The sequence below is a fragment of the Cryptotermes secundus genome, unplaced genomic scaffold (assembly GCF_002891405.2).
Source record: "Cryptotermes secundus unplaced genomic scaffold, Csec_1.0 scaffold42, whole genome shotgun sequence".
Taxonomy (NCBI): domain Eukaryota; kingdom Metazoa; phylum Arthropoda; class Insecta; order Blattodea; family Kalotermitidae; genus Cryptotermes; species Cryptotermes secundus.
The window spans coordinates 270,125-287,780 of record NW_019720161.1 but is presented as its reverse complement, the minus strand read 5'-3'; the positions used below and the strand labels follow the sequence as shown (position 1 = coordinate 287,780).

Below are 17,656 nucleotides of genomic sequence, written 5' to 3'. Positions count from 1 at the left end.
CACACACAAGGTTAAATGCTGTGTGCAAATTGTGGATCGGTGTGCACCTTGAAAAATTTCTAGTGGTGTGGAGAACCTTGATTTGCAGGCATTGCAATTTTAAGAGGTATGAACGTATGAGGGGTGGGCCTTCTTGGTCCTTGCACCGCGATCTACAGTGATCTATTGTGCTTATTTTAAGAGGTAAGTGTTTGCTTCAAATTTCCAGGTGGGGAAAGCGGAAATCATTACTGATGTAAGCAGTGCTTTATGAAGTAGTTTAAATGTTGGCACTTAAATGCTCACTTTTGAATGGGAGCATGTTCTAATAAATGTTCTGAAGGCCTTGGCTTCAATATGATAAAATTTAAATACTTGTAATCACTTTTGCTAGTGTGGGACTAAATTGTGAGCAACCACTAAAATTTTCTTGTTTCTATACTACACATTGCTGTAAACTTTTTCATTCAGCCATCTACACAAATCCTCTTCAGCTGTACAGACTAGAATAGAAGGCTGTAACTCCAAGAACAAAATGGGAGTAGAGACTCATTTACAGGCAAGAGTTGAATTATGATATGAAATCTCCAAATTTCACAGCTATTATCATTCTTCTGTTTTATTTGAGACCATTAACATCGTCTAATTATTACCTACATTTGTACAAACCTCCAAAATATAGACAAAACAATGTGCAATTCTATTGTAAAAAGTTATGAGCTTAGAATCCAAATAGGTGGAAAGAACTACTCTTGATTTCATAATAGTTGTACACATTTTAATTTTTATTTTGAATTACAATCTGCCAAGAAGTTGAGAACTGTCATGTACCTATGTGTACCACAAGGTTTCTTACTTTCAATTTCAGGAACTTCTGCTCCTCCAGAGACTGGAAGAACAGTCCTGAAATAGAATAAATCCTTAACATGCCAGGTGCCAGCTACATCAATTCTGAGTACATGCATTGGAACTGTCACAGACAAAGACGTTGTGGGAACTGCCCACATTCAAGCAAGTGTGACAACACGAGCTTCATTGCTTGAATGTGGGCAGTTCCCACAATGTCATTTCATGGTTAATATTCTGCCAACAGAGATACTGACATGTAGTGGAAAGAACAGTGTTTCACAGGATATATTTCTGTTGCTGTTTGAATGTCATTTAAGGAAAGTATTGCTGAGTCTTTCTGTGCAAATGTGTTCACCTTCAAGAAACTTAGGCATTTACAGTTAGTTCTAGATATGGCTTGGGATCAAAGATTAAAAATATTATCAATTTCAAACCAGCAGTCCAAGATGTCATGAGGCGACTTCAACTTCACGCATTCAACTGATAGCGTGGAATGTTCAAGCCATGATATCCATTTTCTTACTAACGGCCAACTTCAAAGGAAGTATCAACACAAAATTTACCTTTCAACAAATTATAGACAAAGTGTTCTTGAAATGGTAAAACAATTGTCATGCTAATTATTATATCATGAAAAGATACAAACTTTGTGCTCAATATCAGCTGCAGAAAGAGTTAGGAGACAAAGCACTTCAATAATAAAATAATGAAATGACAAGTCTATTGTATTTACTGTGAGCATTCTGTACATGTAAACTCCTACAGCAAGGGAAAACTGCATGTAGAAAGAAATTATTACCTCTCAAAATGAAACAAATCTAACCATCATTCTGGGAACATGCAACAACTTTTCACTGCATAATCATATTTCCAGCAATCTTCATATGTCCTGCAAAACTGCAAACATTCTTATAAACCAGCAATCTTCATAAACCATACGAAACATTTCCAGCTGAATAGCTTCAGCACTGACAGATTTTATGTTCTACAACCATTCACTATAAACATTTTCTGTGTCAAGCTGGGCACGTAAACTTGAAAACAGAAGTGTACCTGAAATCAGTAATATATCAAACTAAAAGCAATCACTTTTGCGTCCACTTGGAAATCCTCCAGGATAATGAGCTACTGGCATCAAACATGGCTATACCATGCTTTTAACACCTAGACGCATTCAAAGCCTCTGTATAATTACCAGCATTAAAAACTGAAGTCTGAAAGTTCAACATGCATGTACGATCCATTACATGAAAGGGTATACTTAAGTTTCTTCCTGCTTCAGAATGTCTATAGAGACCTATATATTTTTTTGTACATTTCATCACTATGAGGCAATGGAAACAAGTTTCTCACACTTGGCATCAAACATCAAGTAAAAGAAATATTTTAAGGAAGGTAGAAAAAGTCATTCTGGATCATCACCCACTTCTTTTGTAAAATGGATGATTTCATAATCAGAAAAAACAAATCCACAACACTGCACCACTCACAGAGTGACACCACAAAAAAAGTGCACAACTGCACTAAGTAAACTGGTTCCATGAGTCTGACGAACCCCATACCACCAATGTACACCGCATAAACAAAAGAAAGTATGTTTCAACTGCATGGTCTCTCCCATGAACAAAGTACCTACAAGGAAAAAGACCGCAAATTTGATGACTCTACTAGTGGATGGCTTCTAGCAGCTGGATTGTTGTTTTTGCGGCTTCATCATCCACATCATCTCCTTCGTCCTAGAAGAACAAAAAGATTTTAACTGTTACAGTGCGATGTTATGTGAGACTGTCAGCTGAGCCACAACTGGCTTTCCTTGTATAACGTGACTGCTGTCATCATTTTCTGCCTACTGTGACAGGTCAGCAATGGTGTCAAACTGTACCACTTACATGTACTTTACCAGCAATCCATAGGATCTTTGTGTTCTGGTGTTATATCAAGGAAGGCCAATACGGAAACCAAAGGGAGCTGAATACACTAAGGACATTCCAATAACAAAGTACTTACATCAAACCCGAAACAATTCTGCATGTCCTTCTCGGTCTCTATCCTCTTTCTTATAGTCAAAGCATCTTTCCTTGAGAGTTTTCTACTGTTCCTCAGTGTTTCAATAACATCTTCATCATCTGTTAGATCTGCAAAAGATTTAATTTTGAACTAAATATGGTGACAACTATTTTTAATGTTTGCATCCTGTTGTGCGAGTATGACCAATAATACAAATTCCACCGTCAACACAACTATGGCTTATTAACTTATGTTCCATGCAGCAAAGTATACAACATAAAACAGATCAACAACAGTAAAAACTGACATCCTGGAAATAAGGGAGAAGATAAATTTGGGCTCAAGAAACAGTTAACACAAACGAATCTAGCCAACAATACAAGAATCAGACGAAAAGTTGCGTGGTCCACTATAGGAACAGACACTAAGCTGAATACAGCATGCAGCACTTTCAAATTAATTTTAAAAATAAGTAAAATTATTTTATATATTTTGTATTTAAATCAACATCTAGCAGTTAGAAAATAAATGTACATAGAAAGTAGTCATTTTAAGCCTGTGTATGTAAATATGTATACACACTTTATAATTCAATAATGAAAATGTGTAAATCACAACAACTGAGGATGATTCTATAAGTGTCGAAACATGTAAAGCAAAAAGAGTAAAGCTATCCCTGTAACAGGCCATGAAAGCCCATAGGGTTGTGAGACGTTGAGGGTCCCACATTATCTAGACAATTGGCTCAAAGATGGTTGTAAGGTTGTCAGCCTTACGTGCTGGCCGCGCTTTAATCCCCAAGGAAAATTATTTAATTAATTCCTGGTACTCATTTCTGTTAGAGGCTGAGTTGAACCCCAGGGCCATTTTTCGCATAGTGGGGGGTGGACTCCAACTGGGTCCACTTGGCATGGTGGCCACTGATTGGCCTATTGTAGCCTGCCCTGGGTGATTATGATGATGGAGAATTTGGTGGAATGAAGATTGGCAGGGGAAACCAAAGTACTCGGAGAAAACCCACCCCAGCGCCACTTTGTCCACCACAAATCCCACTTGATCAGACCTGGGATTGAACCCGGACTGCCGCGGTGGGAAGCCAGTGACTAACCGCTTGAGCTATGGCACAGCCAGAACCCCAGGGGGCATAGTGAGCCTCGAAGAATTAGGTCAATTGAAAAGAAAATCCAACGACCTCATTGGGACTTGAACCCGCGACTTTCTGGCTTATAGCATTGTGCCTCAACCAACTATGCTACCGCCCCAGTCGAAACATGTAGTGGAACTTAAGTTAATGAATTATAGTTGTGTTGATGGTGGAATTTGTATTATTAGTAACAGGACTATTTTAACATTATATTTTACACGGCAGAAGCTTCTCAGGCAACCAGCCGCATCATTTCAGGACTGAAGCCAAACGTTTCAGAGACCTTCTATGTAACCTTTATCAGAACATCATTTCCCTTCAGACTTCGACAGAGGTGGTCACTTGACAATACTTCATCACTCTCAGAAGCCATGTAAAAGTAAAGGTAAGGTAAAGCTATCCCTTTGCTTAACTAATTAAGCACTATGCCATGAAGGCATATGGGGGAGTGGATGTATAGATCCACATTTTCTTGACCTCGGCGCTAATTGGAGGTGAGTGGTCAGCTTCATGCCCCAGCTGCTTTACCTGTGGGGAAAGAGCCCCCGGTACCCATTGGATAGGTAGTTGGGTGGACCCTGGAGCCAGTCTGACAATGTGGAGAAGAGAAAATTCTAAACCCTACCGGGATTTGAACACTGACCCCTCGGTTGTCCAGCCCATAGCCAATCACTATACCAACTATGCTATCCCGGCTCCCTCAGCAGTCATGACAGCTTCAAATCTTATATAATATAATGTGAAGTTAAAATTAAACACCTCTCTATCTCCTTTTGAAAGTTCATTTAAGGGTCACTGACGTCAATTTCCACATGAAAATATGATTTGGATGTTTGAGGAGAAAGACTATTCAATAGTGCTTTAGTGTTTCTATGGGAAAACAATGATTAACTGAACACTGACAAATACCGCAAACACAAGATATTTCACCACTGCAACAACTGAACGACTTTATAAAGTAATTTTTCACATAAAGTTGATCCCGCTTCTTACTTAAATTAAACATATTAAGTAAAAACAATTCATTCTGAAACAGCATTTTACAAATATTTAAAATTAATGTCCACACTCTGGCACTTATAGCATACACTACATGCCAGCAACATACTGGGGTAGTCTGGTAATAGTGTACTAGATCCCAGGTTCAACTCAATCGTTGCCTCTTAGTGAAATCACCTGGTGACAGGAGTACAGCCAACTCCCAAAACATCACGACGTATATAAAATATTTCTCAGGCAACAGACAATATCCAACAACATATCCATACACTGACACACAGAATACTGTCCCACATCAAGAGCTGTATCATACGAAATGGTTTCATCACCATAATTTGTTTTGCAAATAATAAAAGCAAATAATCATGCGCAGGACATTATGCACTTTGCTAATCTTATCATGTTAGAACATCCATCATATCTGCCAGAACTTGCCTATGTAAAATTTTATGTTCCTAAAAGTTAAAATATAATGAAACAACTCATTTTGAATCTATGTGTCTGAAAGCAATGAGGGCGCAACAGCTGTTTCTGATATATTCAATAAGGTTCAATACTGTAAACTAACATTATAATGAACCAGTATAGTTTTTCTTTTATGTATGTGTAGTTTATGTAATGACACTGTTGATCACACCATATAGCACATGGCATTGAACAATGAACCGGAAAGTGTGTGGAAGGAAGCGATCATGGCCTAATTTTGCATAATCTTCTGGTATCGGTCTGGAATTACTGAAGAAAAGCATAAAACGACAGGCTAGTCAGTAATCTGGGTGAGTTTCACAGCAGTCACATTCAGAATGTAAGTCGGAAGTGTTACTGTGCAGCCAACCTGTCTGGTCAACCAGTATGGATCAAAATATGATTTGTCTAACGACTTTTAGTGCAGACACACTTCAACTTCTTACGTGAGTCTGGTGTGATATGTTGGCCTGCTAAAATACCCTCTCCATCACTCTCACCAGTGTGTAGCGCCACTGCTTGCTCCATGGTGTGTGCTGCATCACCCGTCACAACGGCTACTGCCTGCTCACCATCACCATCCTGAGAAAATCATCAAACTATGTTAAGTACTTAACCATCACAACACTTTACACTAATATATAAAATAAATGCAATGACTCTATTAGAAATAACAGAATATTTACTTTTGGTGTAGATTAACACTTACTATAACACTATACAGGGTGGTCACAACAGCCAATCACTAGTCATTCTGAATCAGATGAGTCTAAATCACGAGTAATCCTATCTCAGTGAGATCCAATTTTGTTGGTGCTGGGGTTCAGTGGTGTGTATATGTGTGTAAATCATGTGTTTGCCTGATGATGACCATCAATGGCCGAAACATGCAGCGGGGCCAAAAATGGTCTGATCTTGATATTAGTTGTGTTGTGACGGGTATAATAAAGAGGTTGTATCAGTGAGATGTCTTCTATTATTACCCTCCCATCTATGCTTTGGTCTTCCACGTAATCTATTTCATATATGTAGGTATTCCTATCAAAACTATGTATGCATTTCTCTGCTTTCCCAGGCACCCTACAAGCCTATGCCCATCTAAGCCTCCCTGATTTTAACATCCTAATCATATCAGACAAGGAATGCAAAATTAAGAAGCTCCTCATTATGCAGTGTTCTCCAGCCTCCTCTTACTTCATCTCACCTAGAATCAAGTATTCTCCTCAATATCACGTCCCCATACGCCCTCAGTTTATTTTCGTCTCTTAGTGTGAGATGGGTAACAAAGAACAGGCAGAATTATGGTTTTGTATATCTTAACCTCTGCGTTTTTAATATCAGATGGACAGTGAAGTGAATGTTAGCATGAATTCCCAAGATGTAATCTCCTCATGTGTTTGTGAATCTTGAATAACAAAACTGCTTTCATTCTGTTCCCTACCTGTAGCTGAATGACTTCTAATACAACGTATTGCTGTCCATCCTGCTCAACAGCCATCATTTCCCCATCAGTGTCATCATCTTCATCATCATCCTCCTCTCCTGCCATTACTTCAACTTGCTGCCCATCAATAATCTGGAGAAATATACAAAAATCAGAATTCAGAGTTAGTCCCCAAAGGAATACTACAATAAGGGGCACTTTGTGGGGAGCAAAAGGCATTTCACTGAGATATATTCATGCCAGGTCTGACAGGTACAATGAGACAACTGAGAAATACTGGAAATTTGTCACGGGTACAGCAATTCACTCACTCACTCACTCACTCACGGAGCTGAGCCCTTCTTGAGAAACCGCCAATTGTGCATCTACTCAAGAACTTCCAGCAACATGAAGGTTCATTACCGTGTTCACAAGAGCTCTGCACTGGTCCCTATCCTGAGCCAGATCAATCCAATACATACCATCCCATCTCTCTAAGATCCATTTTAATATTGCCCACCCACCTATGTTTTGGTCTTCCCAATGGTTACTTTCCTTCTGGCTTTCCCACCAATATCCAATATGCATTCCTCTTCTCCCTGATTCGTGCTACATGCCCTGCCCATCTCATCCCCCTTGATTTGATCATTCTAATTATACTTGGAGAAGAGTACAAGTTGTGAAGCTCCTCATGCATGGGTACAGTAATTGTTCTTATACAGGTTAAAAATGAATCTGACAGTTCAAACAAAGAAGAGATTTAATTGAGCTTAAGATGATTAAAAGCACCGCAATACCTTACTGAAAACGTGAAGCTAACATATATTTACTGCATGAATTACGGAGATCAAGATGATTCAAGACAAGTTGTGAGCAAGGCTAGATGTATCCTCTCACCAGTCACATTTAATGCTATGATGGATGAATTGCTAATAAACTTAGAAAAGAGAATAAGATGGGTCATGAAAACATTAACATGTATTTATAGATGATGTGTTGGTTGAGGGGAAAGATGAAAGGGAATTTTAAAAGAAACCAAATTTATATAATCTTATTATAAATATATGGAATGAAAATGTGCAAGAAAGTTAACACAAGAATTTTGAGGCACTTAGAAAAAATATCAGAATGAAAGTTAATGACATAATGGTTAAAGTGGTGGGCTATTCTATTTATTTTGGAAGTCTAACTCAGAAGGGGAACTCAATGAAAAGGTAAATCAAAGAATATAAAATAACTCTAATTATTATCATGTTTTAAAAGGAATATAAGAGAACATGAGATACGAAAACAATGCAAGACAACAGCCTACAAAGTAAATTTTAAACTCTCAAAATTACTGGGTTTTTGTACTTTGTTCATTGTCCAGTATTCTGAAGACTAGAGAACACAACATTTTGGAAAATGGATGTGTTTCCATCCTCAGTTGAAGTGGGACAAACCTACTCTGTTGGGTCCCTTAGAAAGAGCTAACCTGAACCAATGGACCCAGCAATTCTGAGTGTTACACAACATTGTCAGAACCTTTTAGAAATTTTAACCTCATATAAACATATGATGCTGAAAAACAGACGATTAAAAAGAGAAACATAAGGACAGTCATAAATTGGATATGCAGTTTTTTATAAGTACTGAAATACAAAGATGGGACAGAATTATAACTGAAATTTTGGGAGAAGTATAAATTAAAAAACTGTCAGTAGTTAGAAGAGAAACAATGACAATGGCCTTGTCATATAAAAAGGATAAGCAGAGGAAAGTTACCAAGAAAATTCACAGAAAAGCAAAGGTATGAGATGATATAAAACAAGAACAGAAATGAGTACCAGGAATTAAATAAATAATTTTCCTGGGAAGTAAAGCGCGGCCGGCGCGTAAGGCTGACAACCTTACCGCCATCTTTGAGCCGATTGTCAAGGTAATGTGGGACCCTTAACGTCTCACAACCCTATGGGCCTTCACGGCCTGTTACAGGGATAGCTTTACTTTACTTCAGGAGCAAGAAAAGGGCTGGCAATGAATAAAAAAGGGAGAACTGTGTGAAGAAACATGTGGATGGAGAATTTTCATCCATCAATCTGTATAAAACAAATGATTCGAGGAAAAGAAGCTAAAATTCCTTCCCCTGAAGAATCTTCTTCATATACAACATCAATTTAGGAAAATAAATTAACTGCATAGTTCTGTAACTTCACTGAGAGATTACTCGCATTCACCTGAATCTTCTTCTGTCGCCCAAGTTTCAAGGCGAGGGCCTTCTCTTGCGCCGAGGACTCCGGATCATGCACTGCCATGTGTCGTATGAGGTTCCCCTTGTGTCGGAACGCTCTCCCACATTCAGGACATTCGTGAGTCTTTTCTCTTGGTGGTGGTGGTACATAGTTGGGATTGTGGTACAAATTCTGATGCCGTCGCAACAGTTGCTTCTGACGGAATGACTGATCACATTGGTCACATTGATATGGTTTTTGATCTGTATGAATTAACATGTGGGACTCGAGATGTCTCTGAGATATGGAAGCATATGGGCAAAGGTCACACTTGAAACACTTTTCTCCTTCATGTGACTTGTTATGAATCTGGAAAAAGAAAATGGCGGCATATACAATAAACGTGTTCATGAGATCTGAGGATATGATGCAGTATGGGCTGGTAAGGGTTAACCAATATTTCATAGGAATGTGCTACCTCCATCTTCAGGGTGGAAGAAGCAAGAAGTTTGACTAAAATTGGACGCAGCACATTCTTTCAAAATATTGGTATCTATATGGTATCACATCTCAGAAGATAGTATCCATACAATATTCTGTAAGGAACATTTTTTTGTATTTTTCAAAGCATAAACATGTTATCTTACCTTGTATGTGTACCTGTCCGGGAAAGATTTACCACATCTCTTGCACTTGAGGGGTTTGTCTGAGGTATGAAGTTTTTGTACATGAATTCGAAGGTCAGTCTTGCGTCCGCATGTTGTAGGACATAATTCACACTGGAATACTGGCTTATCTCCAGCTGCAAGAAATTAATATCCAAAAGTATTAGTCTGTTAAAACTCAAGAACATTACCTTTAATGTAAGCGTGTTGGAAATTTTGCAAGTGCTCTTATAATTCAGACATACTATGCCATCCATGATACGTAAGCAGTGTCCGTCTTTCAGTGCACTCAATTTCACTTGTTATTTCACGACATGTTTCGGCACTATAGTGCCATCATCAGGAGCTCCATTTACATTAATCTATTTCATTGCTTGCCATTATGTCATTGTAAAATTTAAAAAATATTTAAAAATGTTCGTCAATTATAATAAATATTTATATACTAAAAACTTGTTAAGATTATTTATCTTATCTGTCCCAATTCTAACACCACGCATAGTTCCATCACTATGGGAGTCGTTCCTCTTACTCTCAGTGTATATCGTGTCTCGTGTTGTGTGTTCCCTATTTGGTTGCAGGTGTTGTAATCAACAATACTATGCCATCTTGAATTTGGCTGAACTGACAAATGCACAGACTCAAAAATGTCTGTGATAAGAGTCTTTTCGGCACGATCAGTTATGTCACCGAGCAGTTATTATCAAACATTGTGGAGACTGTCTCCATCATCAGGTGGTGGTGTAATGCTCGTTACATCCACACTCAACACACTGACCCCTGATGGTGACAAAGACAGCCTCTGAATGACAGATACCATATCCACACGGACATGAGGGACCACCCTGGAAAGGTCTGATTGCATACAGCTCCCATGAAAGCTTTGGGATCATATGAGTAACTGTCTCTTAAGCCACTTCATAGGAGTGATTACTATGAGCACAATCTCTTTCTAATGGTGATTAAACTGTCCAACCAGATCTGGCATCAGTTTCTACTGAACTTCTGTCTAGATGAATTAAACATTCATCCATGTCGGCTCTTATGAGCATTCATGCACTTCAGTTACAAAGGAATACACCAAATAATTTATAAATCATTTTCTCCCCCTCTCATGTCAAACTCACTATTCATAATACCCTTACGACCAACTTGATGTAATTACCACATTTACTGCCATGCCTCCATTTTCAGATTTTACCAGCCAGTCAATTTTCCACGAGAACCTAATTTGCAAGTTCCTATATTTGGAGGGGAGGGGGAAACGTAAATGAACAAGGTACATCAATCACTAATCAGAGTACGTTTTGGTTCTTCCAAGATTCGACACATTATACTTAAATTTTCTTTGCATCTGGGGGAAAATGTGTACACTGGTATAACCTTGTCATTTGAAGGGACTGGCAAACACCATCAGTACTTGTACATACAAGTACTGTATGTACTATTTTATACAAGTATAAAATGTCTGAAATTTCATCCTAACACAGATGCATGTGAGTATTTTTGTTGAGAACAGCGGCAAATGGCCATTAATTGAGCTATGTAACATATCTTCTTGATGTAATCTAGTGGTGTACCATGCATAAGGTGGAACTGAAAGAGGCAAGAACAGGCTATCAGCCTAATCCTTAAATAGGAGGAGGATGTGACTGCCAAACATTTTACACTGAGTGACACATTCGAAATACATCCTACGGTTCTTCTACATTTCCACATTATTCTGGAACTAAGCAAATACATTATTCACGCCATGCGTCTGACTCACTCGTGTAATCTGCAGATCCCTGACATAATACAAATCCAATAATAATTCAATACATACCGCTGTGGATGAGTTTATGTGCCTTTAGGCTGTTGGACTGGGTGAAGCGTGCATGGCAGATGTCACATTCATATGGTTTCTCACCAGTGTGTATACGAAGGTGACGTTTCAGCTTGAATGTGTCTGGGCTTGCATATGTACAGTGTGGACACTGAGGAGAAAATAAAAAAGGTGATTGTTTAATACATTTCTCAAGAAATATAGTCGAACACTACTACACACAAAAAGTCTGTGACAATTTAAAACTGAAGCAAGAAACTATGAGGTGCACAGCAACACACACTGCATTCATTCATTACCAAAGGGCAGCATAAGTTTGGTAAACATCAATCAGTGCAGTGAGCAGACTATGGGAAGGACAACAGGAGAACCCAGGTTTGACTCCTGCCAGACGGAGAGATTTCTCTTTATCACTACATGAGAACTGATCCTGGGTCCCCACAATCCAATGAGTACCAGGAGTACCTTCTCTAGAGGCAAAGTTGCCCGGGCATGAAGCTTACCATTCACCTGAACTTACTGTCAAGTTTAGAATGTCCAGAGGTATACCTCTAAGTTTCACATGTTTTAAAACAAAGAGTAAGCCTAGTGGCATGTCTGTCATTTCTGAGGAGGATATGGAAAATATGTAATAACTAGCTGTAAGAAGCAGTTACAAGTGGAGAAAGAAACTGGAAGGTCACTATGTAAAAACAAAATGAGATGAAATCTTGCAACATATGTATGAGGCACACAGGAAGATCAAATTTTGGAAATTACTGTGTGCAATCCACAAATCCTCTTTTACTGAAGGAGGTATTACTGAGAAGCATATTATTATTTTCAGATACAGAACACTTTCATGTTGATATCGCTCTCCTGTCATGCATCTTTCTGGTTCATTTCTTTGTTCCTGTTATCTTTTGTTTAAAGATTTATGGGGTCATTCCCCAAATCAATCCTGATGACAAAGACAGAGCAGGCTATGAAACTGAACTCTGACGCAGTTGATCACATATGAACATTCATTCACAGTGAAAGCTTCACATATTACATGCTTTAATAAATGTAACATACAACATACTTTCAAATAGTTCTTATCTTTCACATGTCTGCTTTAAGTAACTGTACAAAATTCATAATAAAACTGTTTTCATGAGCAGATAAAATAAAGTTAAAGTAAGTAAAGGTATCCCTGTAACAGGCAGTGGAGGCCCATAGGGTTGTGCGATGTTGAGGCTCCCACATTTTCTAGAAAATCAGCTCAGATGGCGGCAAGGTTGTCAGATCTACACGCCGGCCGCCCTTTACCCCCCAAAAATATTCCTGGTACTCATTTCTGTTAGAGGCTGAGTCGACCCCAGGGCCATAGTGGGGCTGGAAGGATTAGGTCAATTGAAAAAAAAAAATCGAACAAGTTCATCGGGACCTTCCGGCTTGTAGCATAGTGCCTCAACCAACTACGCTCAGATATGTTTCTTAATGGTAGATGGATTGTCTTCCACTCAGGTATGTACAGTGCATTGTCACATAACATTCATGAAAATCTCCACTAGTGTTTGATACCAAAAGAAGAGGAAGAAGAAGAAAACTGTTGGCATTTTCATAGTTTGGGTGTGATCAACATTATTTTCTTAGTCTTCAAACTGGAGTACAATATTAAATATTATACCAGACGCCAAATATGCAATTTAATAACATTTATGTAAGGCCATATTATGCTGGGAAGCAACTAATAATTTATTTTGTGCCAAGTGACGTTTCAGATACCATTACTGTCACTACTTCAAAACCAATAACTAGCTTGACATCAGGTTCTTGATAATGGTATTAAACTGCACAGGATCTAAAAGTGAATGTGGGCATGAAATGGCTAAGACAAACTTAAACACTATTTGTGATTCAGATGCCAATCTAATGCAAATAATATAAGCACTGATGAAGAATTCTTCTAAAATCAAACATAACATTCTCACAACTGCATCTCTTAGCAGCCTAAAATCAGCATTTATGTCTTATTACCGATAAACTGAAATAGTCCCACTTAAGTTGATCAATTGTTTGATGTCTGGTATGAAGGATTGCTCACCTGATACGGCCTCTCGCCAGTATGGCATCTCATATGATTCCTCATTTTGCTGAGTTCCACACTAGCGTAGTCGCATATCGTACACTTGTGGGGTTTCTCGTAAGTGTGTTTGTACCGAACGTGTCTTACCAGTTCACCTGCGGAAGATAACACAGACAGCTAGGTTGTTTTCATGGCTCACCTGGTATGGCCTCTCGCCAGTGTGGCAGCGCATGTGACGCTTCAATTTACTCAATTCCACGCTCGCGTAATCACACTCTGTACATTTATGTGGTTTCTCGTGTGTATGTCTGTACCGAACATGTCTTACCAGTTCACCTGCGGAAGACACCAAGGGTAACATTTTACACAGCAGTCTCCAGTCAACTCTCTCACTTGATATACCACCAAGACTGCGAAAATAAATGGTTAACAGAAGAGCCTGCATTCCATCCCCACCAAGCACTGCTCTCTACAAATTTCTCAAACATAATTCCATGAAGAAACACTGAAAAGGACAGCTGCCTTTAAAAGTTGTAAAGAAAGGCAGAAACAGGGAGAATATTGTGATAATTTTGAAAGGAGAATAAAGTTTAATTCTGATTTAATTAAAGCATTAAAACATGAAGTATTATGGTGGATATCACAAGAGCATGGCCACTTTAATGTAAACTTCAGAGAAGGTGTTTTAAGGTTTGATGAAAGAATTAGAAAAATGAGAAAATGACTCTGAAGAACAAGTACCCTGGTAATAGCACAATTTTAAGTATCTGCACTATTAGTTACTCGTATTACTTTGAAGGCTGAAATAAGTTATTAGAACTTCTGCATCCATCGATGCCTCACCTCCAGTCAAGGTACCATTTTTAGATTAAGTGGTGGTACATCAGGTGGAAAGTGACTATAGTGTCTCAACTTTCTAAACATCACCTGAATTTAAAATTTATGATGTTGATATATTCGGTACAACACACATGCAATCATGTTCAATTCAGATATACATTTACAGAGACCTACAGCACAACTACACACTTATGCACCTGCAGACAGTAACGGACCTCAAAAACAGTTACAGCAAAATCACAAACATAAGTGGATCAAGAGTACTATCTTCTGAGATGTGAAGCCATGTCTTCTAGTAGGCATTTGCCAGTGTTTTGGAGAATATACTGTCTCCATTTCCAGAGTTAAGCCAACGAGCAAACAGCAAGCAGCTTGTTTGTTTGTTCAGCTTACTCTCTGACCCTGAACATGGAGGCAAAACAGTTCTCTGAAACATTTGTAGATTTCTACCACACTATATGGTGTCATCAAAAATAATATACTGTAGCATAACACTGTGTGTAAGACAATGTTTATTATTATTCAGCCAACACAATTCTGGTATAAACACACCATGCATTTGCATGTACTGTATGTTTTGGCCTGTTGTGGCTATCATCAGGTACAATCACACTTCATTCTTCCTGCTATACCTACCTACAGTGACCAGTGTTTACACACTGGGAGTGCGTTGTATGGGTATGTTGTTAATGTAATGCTCTTATGTTGTAAAATGTATCACATATTAAAATTTAAACTTTTTTAAAAATATTAAACTATTGTTTTGTGTTGCCAGATTTTTAGGTGGTGTTTGCTAATGTGCGTTTTTGTTTTTCATGGGATTCTTCCTATGATCTGATGTCATTCGTGCAGACAACACTCTCTCCACAAAAGGGCAGGCCAAGAAAAGAGAAGAACACGAAAACACCACATCACACACCCACAGGCCTATATACACGGTGTGTCCAGGATCTGTTAGAACTCATTCTTTTAAATTTTGTGCTGCAATGCCATCTGTTGGCGAGCTGTGGCATTAAGATTCTTGAAGTTTCAGCTGTGGCCGTCTATAATTTCAAAGAGCAAGCATCACTGCATTATGTGTTCTGACCTTGAATGTAACAGTACTGTTCCGACGCTCGTCGGAAAATGGTGGCTGAACAGACAGCCAACATCAAATTTTGTTTGAAGTTAGGCAAATCAGCCGGAGAAGCGTACAAAATGATTAAAAGTCTGTATGGTAGTGACTGTTTGAGTCGCTGGAACATTTTTCTATGATATGCCGTATTTTGTGACGGCAGGGAGGACACTGAAGACGCTCCACATGCATCAAAGCTGAGAACAAGTCGCACTGAAGAAAATGTGAAAAAAGTGACCGAAATCCTTGCATTGTTTTTGCAAGACTCATCGAGGAGCTTTTGGGAATACCAAAAAGTACTGTGCATCAAATTTTGACTGAGGATTTGGGCAAACGGAAGGTCTATGCGCGGTTTGTACTGCGCACGCTGTCAGGCGATGAAAACTATGCCAGAGTGGAACACTGCAAAGACATGTTACAGTCGGTCCAAAGTGATACAAAATTTACAAAATCGATTGTTACTGGTGATGAGACATGGTGTTTTCAATATGAGCCTCTCACAAGGCGGCAGAGTGCAGCATGGTTGAGCCCAAAGAAGCCGAAACCAAAGAAAGTGCTCATGCAAAAGAGTCGAGCAAAGACACTGCTAACCGTTTTCTTCGATTCCAAAGGAATCATTCACAAGAAATTTCTGCCAGAAGCTCAAACAGTGAATTCTGATTATTATCTTGGAGTCCTCAATCGTTTGTGGGCGAGAATTCTTCAAATTTGACCTGAATATCGAGAGCAAGGTTCCTGGTCGCTCCTCCATGACGCTGCCCCACCCCACAAATCGAAGCTCGGGTGTGATTTTTTTGGCCATAAAAGGGATCACAGTCCTTGATCATCCTCTGTATTCGCCATATTTGGTTCCAGCAGATTTCTGGTTGTTCCCAAAAGTTATGTTGGTGATGAAAGGAGACCATCATGACACCATCCAGGACATTCGAAGGGAATGTACTGCAGTTTTAAATGCGATTCCACAAAAGGAGTACAGTGACTGTTTTCGAAAACTTTTCAATTGATTCAGAAGGAGACTATTTCGATTAAAAGGAATGAAATTTTGAAAATAATTCACGTCTCGTATTTTTAATGAACACAGTCCCAACAGAACCTGGACACACTGTGTATAACCACATTAACACAAGATCATAGGAAGAATCCCATGAAACACAAAAACACACACTGAAAAACACCACTTCATAATCTGGCAACACAAAACAATACTTTAATAGTTTTAAAAAAGTTTAAATTTTAATAATTAATATAATTTACAACATAAGGGCATTACATAACAACATACCTGTCCAATGCACTCCCAATGTGTAAACCTTGACCAGTGTAGGGAGGTACAGCAGATAGAAGGAAGGGTGACTGCGAAAGCTCTGTGTATCTGATGATGGCCATAACATGCTGAAACATGTAGCACATGCAAATGCATGGTGTCACATCTTAGAAGGTGGTACTTTTCACTACTGTGTTCACAAAAGCCTGCCATTGGTCCTTTTCCTAAGCCAGATGAATCCTCCACCTTATCTGACTCTATTTCTCCTAGATACATTTTAGTATCATCTTCCCTCTTACACCTAGATATCCCATGACGTCCCGCTTCTTCACTTTTTCAGACCAAAATTATGTAGGCATTTATATCCTCTTTCACATATTTTCCCAGGTATTATTTGTGATTTTGCATAACACGTCAATCTTGATGATCATTTACTGGAGACACATGTCTGATCTTGTAAAGCTATCACACTGCATTGTGTAGTACTTTGGTTTAATTTTATTATACGATGGGGTACCCAAAAGAAATCAAACTAATTTTTTTGTGGGCAGAGCTTTTGTAGTACTGCGTTTTGCTGCTATGAGCGCATAGAGCTAACATTCCTGAGTCGATAAGCCGACTACCGTTGCTTCAGAAGGTAAGGACTAGTTTCGGCAGAGTTTATAGTGACAACTGTTTTGTGTGATCGTCGTTTTTGCAATGGCTGATTTTCGTGAACAGCGTGCGGCGGTGAAATTCTGCTTTTTGCTCGGGAAAAGTGGAACAGAAACTCTTGAAATGTTAAAAACGGCGTACAAGGACGATGCTATGGGGAAAACTCAA

General features: G+C 38.8%; 1 protein-coding gene across 9 annotated transcripts in view; it reads right to left on the bottom strand.

Annotated features, from left to right (window-relative positions):
* Positions 1–582: 582 nt before the first annotated feature.
* The window catches only part of LOC111866814 (transcriptional repressor CTCF), a 32,877-nt gene continuing 15,803 nt past the window's right edge, over positions 583–17,656 (bottom strand). For 7 of the 9 annotated variants that reach the window (XM_023856118.2, XM_023856111.2, XM_023856140.2 and 4 more), the window contains 8 exons: positions 13,816–13,952; positions 11,567–11,717; positions 9,724–9,878; positions 9,083–9,445; positions 6,885–7,019; positions 5,890–6,025; positions 2,836–2,963; positions 583–2,564 (listed from right to left, as the gene is read on the bottom strand). In XM_023856118.2, the coding sequence (XP_023711886.1) occupies positions 2,496–2,564; positions 2,836–2,963; positions 5,890–6,025; positions 6,885–7,019; positions 9,083–9,445; positions 9,724–9,878; positions 11,567–11,717; positions 13,816–13,952 (1,274 nt within the window). In that variant the 3' untranslated portion in view covers positions 583–2,495. Of the gene's footprint in view, positions 2,565–2,835; positions 2,964–5,889; positions 6,026–6,884; positions 7,020–9,082; positions 9,446–9,723; positions 9,879–11,566; positions 11,718–13,634; positions 13,772–13,815; positions 13,953–17,656 lie in introns of all 9 variants that reach the window. The other 2 variants (XM_023856150.2, XM_023856125.2) reach the window with 2 other exon arrangements.